The sequence below is a fragment of the Mobula hypostoma genome, chromosome 7 (genome assembly GCF_963921235.1).
Source record: "Mobula hypostoma chromosome 7, sMobHyp1.1, whole genome shotgun sequence".
NCBI lineage: Eukaryota > Metazoa > Chordata > Chondrichthyes > Myliobatiformes > Myliobatidae > Mobula > Mobula hypostoma.
In genome coordinates this window covers 157,939,791-157,951,344 of record NC_086103.1, presented here as the reverse complement: position 1 = coordinate 157,951,344, position 11,554 = coordinate 157,939,791, and the positions used below count along the sequence as shown (strand labels likewise).

At 40.6% G+C, this 11,554-nt stretch overlaps 1 protein-coding gene across 1 annotated transcript in view; it reads right to left on the bottom strand.

Annotated features, from left to right (window-relative positions):
* Positions 1 to 6,913, bottom strand: part of atp7b (ATPase copper transporting beta) — a 69,095-nt gene extending 62,182 nt beyond the window's left edge. Inside the window, exons 1-2 of the mRNA XM_063052916.1 lie at positions 6,889 to 6,913; positions 2,272 to 2,499 (exon numbers count right to left, since the gene is read on the bottom strand). Coding sequence (XP_062908986.1) covers positions 2,272 to 2,499; positions 6,889 to 6,913 — 253 coding nt within the window. The remainder of the gene's footprint in view (positions 1 to 2,271; positions 2,500 to 6,888) is intronic.
* Between the last annotated feature and the right edge of the window lie 4,641 nt (positions 6,914 to 11,554).

The window sequence follows — 11,554 nt, the reverse complement described above, 5'->3', positions numbered from 1 at the left end:
CTTGAAGGGTCATCAGAAGGCCAAGGCTGATTATCCTACAGGCAATTCAGGTTGACAGTGGCTGCAAACATTCTGACAATATGTTGTAGTAACATTTTGAGTTCTGCTATGATTGAAGATGGGAAGGTTCATGGATACTTCTCCTCCTGTTAGCTGTTTAATTGTCTTCCACCAGACACATTGTAAAAATACTAAACAGATTCTGAGGTTGCATGTAATCTTGAGTTATTTTTTCAGGATTATTTGTAAGCACACCTGGTTCTACTTGCACTATATTCCTCAATGAATTGAGTTGGTGTAATGGTTTGATGGAATTCAAGAATCTATAACCTACTGGAAAGACAGACATTTAGGCAGAAGGGGCTGGTTCTGTTGGTAAAAAGATGAAATCAAATTCTTAGCAAGAAGTGAAATTCTGGACTTCATCCTACAAGTCGTTAATGTGATTTTAATTTTCCAAAATGCCTCCATTAAATTGGAAAGTAGAAGATTGTTTCTTTGTTCTCAAATGTTGTGAACTGCTAAAAACTTGAAGTCAGTTAGCTTAATATCTTAATAATAGCCTTTCCTTAGTTATAAAAAACAGAAGAAGCTACTACATGGCAGAATTAAAATTCTATATCATTGTCTTATGATGTGAAATTTGTTGTTTTGTGGCATCAGTACAGTGCAAAGAAAAAACTACTATTACAAATATGCAAAAAAGAGGAATGATCAGGTAGTGTTCATGGACTATTGAGAAATGTGCGATGACAAAGGGGAAGAAGCTGTTTCTGAATCGAGTTTTGGTCTTCAGGCTTCTGTACCTCCCCCTTGACAGTAGTAACAAGAACAGGATATGCCTCCGATATTAAGGATTCTTAATGAAGGATGCTGCCTTCTTGAGGCACCACCTCTTAAAAATGTCCTCCATGGTGGGGCGGATTGTGCCCATGATGGAAATGGCTAAGTCCTGTTAGCCCCATCACATTTGCAGTTAGAAAAGTTCAAAGTAATGAGGCAAGTCATCGCATTTCACCAAACTATTGTTGCTCTTCAGGGAACATTTGCTGTGGATAATGGGGAACTGGTAGACGTACCAAACTTGGATTTCCAAAAAGCATCTGTTAAGATGCCCCTTTAAAGTGAAAGAAAAACTCGTGGCATGTTATGTAACATACTGGCATGGACATAAGATTCACTGGGTTACAGGAAACAGAGTAAGCATAAATGAACCTTCTTTTGGTTGGAAAATTGTAACAAATGGTATGCCACTGGGATCAGTGCTGGGTCTCAGCTTTCTATATGACGTAAGCGGCTTCTATGAAGCTATTTCAATGAAAATATGTTAACTAACTTTGCTGATGATACACAGACAGGTAGTAAAATAAATTGGGAAACTTTCATAAGGAGGCTACAAAAGGAAATAGATTGGGTAAGTGGGTGGCCAAAGATCCGGCAAGTGTGAGAAAATGTATATTTTTGCAATAAAAATTGCACGTTATTGGTAAGAGATTGTAGAGGTATGAGCAGAGCTACCTTGGTGTCCCATTGTATGAACTGCAAAAGGCTAGGGCACAGGTACACAAAGTAGTTGGAAAACCTTACAGAATACCATCAGTTATTGTTAAGGAAATTGAATATAAAAGTATAAGGCCTCAGTTACATAGGACACTGTTGAAACACCTGGAATATTTTGTACAGTATTGGTCTCCTTAACTTAAGTGCATTAGTGCTTTGGAAGTTCAAAGAAAGTTTATTAGACTTGTACCTACAATAGGTGGGTTGTCTTGTGAGAAAAGGTTTCAATCATAGTCAATGAAATACTCTGCTGACCATCAACCACTCATTTACACAAATATTAAACTATTCCCATTTTTTTCATTCTCCTTATATTCTCATAAATTCCCCCCAGATCCTACCATTCACCTGCACAAGGGACAACTTGCATTGACTGACTAACCTACCAAGCCATTGGGATAAGTCATTGGGATATGGCATGGAGAATCCCAAGACAGGAAGAGTAAAAGTTGTTATTGCCAGACTTCCAGCATCATCATGCTGTCAGCCCTCTACATATAATGCAATAACCAGTTAGCACTGATTCAATTAGCACCTTTGTTTCTGGGAACGTATACCGAGTTCCAAGCAGGATACATATGGATCTGTGACCTTCTGATCCAGAAGTGAGAGCGACATCAATTGCACTTTATTGGAATCTAGACTATTATTCTTTTCAACTACAACTGATAAATATCACTAAATTATTGGCCAGTTAAAATCATTTCTTACCTTCTTCTTTTTGAAGATTTCCTTCAATATTGGCAATACAGGAAGCACAAGTCATACCAGTAATCTGCAGGAAACATTTTTCTGTTGCCACAGGGACTTCATTATTTTGCTTATTAGATCTGGTTTTGGATGGTCGAAACTCAAGGACATGATCACTGGATGGCAAAATTTGATTCTTCCTATCAGCAGACTGTTCATTGTTTGTTGGTGTGGAATGACTCGGAGACTCTGTTAAAATAATGACAATTATCATGTCATCAGTATCCATGATTTGGGACGCATAAAAGTCCATGATCAGAATAACATTACTTTCTCCAAAAGCTGTTTTATGGAATGAAATAATTTACATGCATTTGCAGGAACAAGTGAAGCAAACACAACAATAAAGGAGTTCATCTCTGTTTTCTGGCAGAAGCAGACTAAATGCGTAGTTGAAAGGGCAAGTTTCAAATATAGCTCAGGTTCAAATATTCTATACAGCTCCTAACATATACCACTGGTTTTGGCAATGGGATGGGCATTCAACATAGTTTCATGAAAGCTACATCCCTGAATACAAATGAGGATCTTACACATCAAAATAAATTTTCAATAAAATAGATCAGCTCAGTTGGGAGGATGAAATGGACCTCTAGTTGTTCATGCTGCATGGGAAAATCATGCCAATAGTCTCCTGAATGTTTTTCCTTTCCGTCCTCACAAGTCCCTTTTAAAACAACATTTTTGGCATTGGCATGAAAATAAAAGGTCAGGGAAATATAGTGGAAGATACTAAAGCTGTGGCCTCAGTTCCACTGACCCAGATTCAATCCAAATTTGTGTGGAGTTTGCACATGTTCTCTGTGACTGTGCAGGTTTCCTCCAGTGCTCAAGACAATAAGACCATAAGATAGATCAGTTTGGATACTGTTGTGAGGGATGACCTCCCAGGGGAATGTCACAGAGATCGGGTTAATGGCACTGAGCATGGCTCAATGGTGCAGAAGGGAAAGAGGGAGAAGAGGGGAGAGGTAGTGATAGGGAGCTCAATAGTCAAGGGAACAGACAGGAGGTTCTGTGGACGTAAACGGGACACCCAAATGGTATGTTGTCTCCCAGGTGCCAGGGTTAGGGCCATCTTGGATCATGTCCACAGCATTTTGGAGAGGGAGAATAGCCAGATATCTTGGTACATATTGGTACCATTGACATAGGAAGGAAAAGCAAAGAGGTCCTGAAAAGAGAATTTAGAGAGCTAGGTAGAATGCTGAGAAGCAGGACCTCCAGGGTAGTAATTTCTGGATTGCTGCCTGTGCCATGTGCCAGTGAGGTTAGAAACAGGATGATGTGGCAGATTAATGCGTGGCTGAGAAGCTGCTGCAGGGGGAGGTGTGACCTGTTCAAAAGTGACAGGTAGCACCTGAACCTGAGGTGAAACCAATATTCATGTGGGCAGGTTTGTTAGAGCTTTTGGGGAGGGTTTAAACTAATTTGGCATGGGCTGGGATCAGGATTGAATGGACTCAGGATAGGACGGATGGTAAAAAAGCAAAGGTAATGTGCAGTCAGACTGTCAGGACGGGTAGACAGATGATAGGACAAAATTACAGCCCACAGGGTATCAGTGAAATAGGGATGCAGAATCAAAGAGGGTAGCAAATACAGGACTTAAAGTGTTATATCTCAATGCATGGAGTATAAGAAATAAGGTGGATGATCTTGTTGCACAATTACAGATTGTCAGATATGATGTTGTGGCCATCACTGAATTGTGGCTGAAGGAAGGTTGTAGTTAGGAGCTGAATGTCCAAGGCTGCACAATGTATCAGAGGGATAGGAAGGTAGGCAGAGGGCTATGGCTCTGCTGCTAAAAAATGGCATCAAATCAACAGAAAGATGTGACATAGGATCAGAAGATGTTGAATCCTTGTGGATTGCGTTAAGAAACTGCAAGGTTAAAGAGACCCTGACGGCAGTTATATACAGGCCTCCCAGTAGTACCTGGGATGTGGACCACAAGAAATAGAAAATTTTAACATGCAGATCGGTTGGGAAAATCAGGTTGGTAATGGTTCTCAAGAGCGTGAGTTTGTTGAATGCCTACGAGATAGCTTTTTAGAGCAGTTTGTCATTGAGCCAAATAGGGCATCAACTATACTGGATTGGATGTCACATAATGAACCAGAGGTGATTAGGGAGTGCAAGGTAAAAGAATCCCTAGGAGGCAGGATCACAATATGCTTGAGTTCAACTTGAAATTTGATAGAAAGAAAGTCTGGCGTAGCAGTATTACAGTGGAATCAGAATCAGAATCAGGTTTATTATCACTGGTATGTGACATGAAATTTGTTAACAGCAGCAGCAGTTCAATGTAATACATAATACAGCAGAGAGAGAAAAATAATAATAAACAAATAAAATATAATTAATAAACAAGTAAATCAATTACGCATATTGAATAGATTATTAAAAATGTGCAAATACAGAAATACTGTATATTAAAAAAGTGAGGCAGTGTCCAAAGCTTCAATGTCCATTTAGGAATCGGATGGTAGAGGGGAAGACGATGTTCCTGAATCGATGAGTGTGTGCCTTCAGGCTTCTGTATCTCCTACCTGATAGTAACAGTGAGAAAAGGGCATGCCCTGGCGGCTGGAGGTCCTTAATAATGGACGCTGCCTTTCTGAGACACTGCTCCCAAAAGGTGTCCTGGGTACTTTGTAGGCTAGTGCCCACGATGGAGCTGACTAGATATACAACCTTCTGCAGCTTCTTTCGGTCCTGTGCAGTAGCCCCTCCATACCAGACAGTGATGCACCCTGTCAGAATGCTCTCCACAGTACAACTATAGAAGTTTTTGAGTGTATTTGTTACAGTGGTATGAGACAGGAGTGGGCCAAAGTAAATTGGAAGGAGCTGCTGGTAGGGAGGACAGAAGAGAAGCAATGGTGTGAGTTTCTGGGAAAAACGAAGAAGGTGTAGGATAGGAGTATTCCAAAAACAAAGAAATACTCAGATGGCAAAATAGTAGAACCATGGCTTACAAGGGAAGTCAAAGCTAATGTAAAAACAAAAGAGAGGGCATACAACAAAGCAAACATTAGTCGGCAGACAGAGGATTGGGAAGCTTTTAAAAACCTACAGAGAGCAACTAAAGGAATCATTAAGAGGGAAAAAGTGAAATATGAAAGCTACTAAAAAGTATCAAGGTGAAAATAAAAGGCTTTTATGTAAAAATAAAAGAGAGATGAGCATGGATATAGGACCGCTAGAAAATGAGGCCAGAGAAATAATAATGGGGGTCAAGGAGATGGCAGATGAACTAAATGTGTATTTTTGCATCAGTCTTCACTGTGGAAGATACTAGCAGTGTGCCAGATGTTGAAGGGTGGAGAACTGAGTGCAATTACTATTACAAAGGAGGTGCTCAAAAAGGTGAAAGACCTAAGGGTACATAAGTCACCTGGACCTGATGAACTGCACCCTTGGGTTCTGAAAGCAGTAGCGGAAGAGATTGTGGAAGCATTAGTAATGATCTTTCAAAAATCATTGGACTCAGGCATGGTGCCAGAGGACTGGAAAATTGCAAACATCTTTGTTACATCTGAAAATTTGGCCACAAAACCATTGATTTTGTCATCCAAATTATTGACATATAATGTGAAAAGAAGTGCTCTCAACACTGACCCCTGTGGAACACCACTAGTCACTGGCAGCCAACCAGAAAAGGCCCCTTTCATTCCCGTTCTGCATCCTGCCAGTCGGCCAATCTTCTCTTCGTGCCTGCACCTTTTCTGCAATACCATGGGCTCTTATCTTGTTCAGTACCTTGTCAAAGGCCTTCTGAAAATCCAAACTGACAACATCCACCAACTCTCCTTTGTCTATCCTGCCTATTATTTCCTCAAAGAACTTGTCAAGCAATGTTCCCCCTAAAGGAAATCCGGCTTACTTTGGCCTATTTTATCATGTGCCTCTAAGTACCCCAAAACCTCATCTTTAATAATAGACTCCAACAACCACTGAAGTCAGGCTAACTGGCCTATAATTTCCTCATCTGCTTCCTGCCCTTCTTAAAAAGTGCAGAGAAATTTGCAATTTTCTAGTCCTCTGGAACCATTCCACAATTTGATGATTCTTGAAAGATCATTACTAATGTCCCCACAAGAATCTAATGGTAGAATGTGGGGAGTAGATAGGAATGTGATAAGATTAAATGGGATTAGTGTCGGATCAGTGTACATTAGAGGAAATGGGTACTTGATGGTTGGCACTGACTCACTGGTCCAAAGAGCCTGTTTTTGTGTTTTATGAAGAAGGCTGCCTACTCCTCAAATACCTGTAAGTGCTCAGTGCCCTTTCCCACTTCCAAGTGTGGTTTGGGAGTTGAGATACCTCAGATTCAAACATTATGCTGCATTTCACATATTGTCCTGCTGTACACTTGTATTAAGCCCTATTGAGTCCTGTCTCACTTTAAGATAGGCTCTTTTATGTATATTCATCCCATTTATTTACAGAGATGCATCATAAATATCACTTGAAACTTTACTTTTAAAAATGATTTCATTACCATCGTCCAATGTGAAAATACTTAAAATGTGATTAAGCCGAAAGTCAAAAGTTCAGTTATCCTACCATATAGAGAGGTACTATTCCCCATTGTATCTATGGCACTTCCCAATTTCTGAGTTTATAAACGATGTATTGAAGTTATTTGTTCCCTGTTTTTTGAATGGTGATATTTTGTTCAACTGTGCTTCTTTTCTTTGAGAGGTCCTGCTCTGAGGTGGTGCACAATCAAGTTTAATTCCTCCAATGCCAATGATCACATCATTGGTTGTATTACACAGATGTTTTTAAGTACTCCAACTTGCAGATATAGACATGGTTTTGATGGTAATTGAAGCTGTCTCATTTTATCTCACTTGGAAAGAAGCCATTAAATTTCTTCAGTGTTTTTAATGATGCACCAGTCAAGGAAGGTTCACTTTCCACAATATTTTTTTGTTCCTGAAATACACTTCTGCTGATTTTTGACAACTTCTTTAATATTAGCAATGCAAGCCAAGCCAAGCCTTCAATGCATTGCCTCCGTACAGTCAACAAGTAGCTGTTAGTATCTGAATAGAACAGGCACCTGAATGTATATAAAAAAAAGTTTTATGTTATTTCAAAGAATCATTTAAAAATGTTCAGATGCCTTAGTTTTGCTTCCAGGAACACAGTGGACACCTTTCAGACCATTCTCCAAATGACTTTACTCCAAATGCTCATTAGTAATTGGAAGATGCCACTGATGAGGGGATTTGGGTTTGATCCCTGAGAACAGTATTATTTAAGAGTGGTGATGATGAGGGTGATGGTAAAAGTTGAAATCTAGGATCTAGATCAGAGGGAGGAAAGGACAAAAAGAAGTTTCAGACACATGGGCCCCAGGTGCCACCAACTATGAATGTAGATATTTTTAAAGAAAAGAGAATTAAGATTGCTTTTTTAAAAAAAAACTATAGATTTAGTATTTCATAGTTAATCTGATAAAACAACTGGAAGCAATGCAATATATTCCCATGGATCTGCCAGGACTACTTAATGGCAAAAATGTCTATATCTACAAATTTTGACTCATTTGATACGGTATTTGTCCAGCTCGTTTTAGAAGTATTGATAGAACTAACATTGTTTACCAAGGACAAAATTCTATATTTACATGCATCCGTGAGCAAAATTGTAGAGATTGGCCATTATGGTCTACTTATGAAGTTTCATGCCAAATGAACAGAACCAAATTTGAGAAGGGGTTACAATTTAATGTGGATAAATGTGAAGTTATCCACTTTGGTGGCAAAAATAGGAAAACAGATTATTATCTGAATGGTGGCCGATTAGGAAAAGGGGAGGTGCAACGAGACCTGGGTGTCATTATACACCAGTCATTGAAAGTGGGCATGCAGGTACAGCAGGCGGTGAAAAAGGCGAACGGTATGCTGGCATTTATAGCGAGAGGATTCGAGTACAGGAGCAGGGAGGTACTACTGCAGTTGTACAAGGCCTTGGTGAGACCACACCTGGAGTATTGTGTGCAGTTTTGGTCCCCTAATCTGAGGAAAGACATCTTTGCCATAGAGGGAGTACAAAGAAGGTTCACCAGATTGATTCCTGGGATGGCAGGTCCTTCATATGAAGAAAGACTGGATGAACTGGGCTTGTACTCGTTGGAATTTAGAAGATTGAGGGGGGATCTGATTGAAACGTATAAGATCCTAAAGGGATTGGACAGGCTAGATGCGGGAAGATTGTTCCCGATGTTGGGGAGGTCTAGAACGAGGGGTCACAGTTTGAGGATAGAGGGGAAGCCTTTTAGGACCGAGGTTAGGAAAAACTTCTTCACACAGAGAGTGGTGAATCTGTGGAATTCTCTGCCACAGCAAACTGTTGAGGCCAGTTCATTAGCTATGTTTAAAAGGAAGTTAGATATGGCCCTTGTGGCTACAGGGGTCAGGGGGTATGGAGGGAAGGCTGGGTTCTGAGTTGGATGATCAGCCATGATCATAATAAATGGCGGTGCAGGCTCGAAGGGCCGAATGGCCTACTCCTGCACCTATTTTCTATGTTTCTATGTTTCTATGTACAAATCTAGCTATATCAAGTGTGAGACACAAGTGGTTTTGAAGATGCTGGAAATCTTCAGCATCACACACAAAATGCTGGAGGAACTTGGCATCTACGATAAAGGGTCTCAACCTGAAACATCAGCTATTAATTTCCCTCCATAGAAGTTGCCCGACTGCTAGTTCCTCCAGGAGTGAGTGAGTGTGTGAGTGAGAGAGTAAGCGATATATATATATATATATATCGCTTACTCTTATATATATATATATCTCACATGTGAGGACCTGATAATAAATTTCCAGTCATTTGCTCTTAAAACTTTACAAGGCCACCCGATCTGAGGCCATGCTATTTGTTTCCAGTTTAGCTCATGCACAGCCGTCCATTAGGCACCTATTTCCCAAATCATCAACATGCCATGTGCATGTGCAACGCAAAGGCAGTCTCTGGTAACCATAGACAACCATTGAAGTCTGATCAATCCTGACAAATGCAGGTTAATTCTGTTCCTCAGAATATCTTCTAATAATTTCCCCACAACTAATGTTAGGATCATCAGAGAGCAATTATTTCACTTATCTGTCATAATCAGAGAACAGCCAATGAAACAAGTGGCTCTAACATCTACCATAATGAAGTACTTCAAGAGGCAGGTCATGGGACGTACGAACTCCAGCTTTCCCAACATTAACCCATTGCACTTTGCCTACCATCGAAACAGGTCTATGATGGATGCCTTCTCCTCGGTCCTACTCTCATCCCTGGAGCAACTGGACAGTAAAGACATCTACAATAGACTATTGTGTATTGACTACAGTTCTGCTTTCAATACTATTATTCCAATCAAACTCATCACCATATTCTGGCCCCTGGGAGTTAATGCCTCCCGCTGCAGCCGGATCCTTGAAAAAGAAAATCAGACCACAATCAGTAAGGATAGGCAGCAACACCTCCACCACAATTATTCCAAACACTGGTGCTCCACAAGGTTACATCCTCTGTACCCTATTCTACTTCCTTTACACTCAACTAGATTCTGCTCTAACTTCATCTACAAGCTTGCAGATACCACAGTAGTGGGCCACATCTCAAGTAATAAGTTGGAGAACAGGAAGGAGATAAAGAATTCAGTGACATCATTACCCAGAGAAATTGGCAGTAGCAGAACATTGCATTCTCAACAGCCATAGGAGGGACTTCAATGGCACAAAACTACTGTGTCGTGCCAATGGCTTTTTCATCGCCAGGTGAAGGAAGCTATAGAGATCAAACTAGAAAAAAGGAATTTTAACAAAGGCAAAGGTCTCACTCTAAGTAAGAACTGGAATTCAATTGTAAACAAGGTGGGACAACGGAAACTTGATTTGATGAGGACTAACTGATCAGGCGGGACAGAGGATGGGGGTATATATACCACCGGACTAGACGTGCCCAGGCATCATCCCTGCTGAAGATGGCAGAGTTTGTCATCAAAATGTCAGTTAAAATTGATACCTGTACCCGGCTGGAAGTCCAAGAACAGTTTATTCATGAGTGACATCCTGTCATGACAACATCCTTTCTCTCAATGTCAACAAAAGAGCTGGACATTGACTTCAGAAAGGGGAGCAGTGCACATGCTTCTGTCTATATTAACAATGTTCAGGATGAGAAGCTTGAGAGCTTCAAGTTCCCAGATGTGAACATAACCAATAGCTTGGTCCTTACTGAACCATGTTCATGTCACAGCCAAAAAATCTCACCAATACCTCAACTTCCTCAGGAGGATTGAGAAATTTGGCAAGTTCAGTTCGACTCTTAACATTTTTTATTGATGCACCAGAGAAAGCGTTCTGTTTGGATGCATAATGGCTTATTATGCCAGCTTCTCCGCACGTGACCATAAGAAGCTCAGAGAGTTGTGGACACAGCTTAGCATATCATAGGAACTAGCCTCCACTCTTTGAATTCTGCCTTTCATTATGCTGGCTGCCTCAGAAAAGCAACCAGCATAATAAAAGACCCCACCTACCCCAAACATTCTCTCTTCTCCCCTCTCCCAGTGGGCAGAAGATACAAAAGCCTGAAAGCATATATCACCAGGCTGAATGAAAGCTTCTTTCCAACGATAAGATGAACTCTTGGCCTCACAATCTACTTTGTTGTGATCTTGCAGATTGCCCGGTATGATGTTGTAGCCATCACTGAATCTTGGCTTAAGGATGGAGTTGAATGTCCAAGGTTACACATTATATTGGAGGCATAGGAAGGTAAGTAGAGGGAGTGGAGTGGCTCTACTGGTAAAGAATGGCATTAAATCAGAAGATGTTGAATCCTCGTGGGTTGAGTTAAGAAACTACAAGGGTAAATGGACCCTGATGGCAGTTATACACAGGCCTCCCAACAGTGGCTGGGAGGTGGACCACAGATTACAACAGGAAATAGAAAAGGGCAATATTATGGTAGTCTGGGAGATATTAACATGAAGATTGGTTGGAAAAATCAGGTTGGTAATGGATCTCAAAAGAGTGAGTTTGTTGAATGACTAAGAGATGGCTTTTTAGAGCATTGAGCCTAGTAGGGGTTCAGCTATACTGGATTGGGTGTTATGTAATGAACCAGGGGCGATTTGGGAGCTTAAAGTAGTAGAATCCTTAGGAACCAGTGATCACAATATGATTGAGTTCAACTTGAAATGTGATAGGAAGAAAGT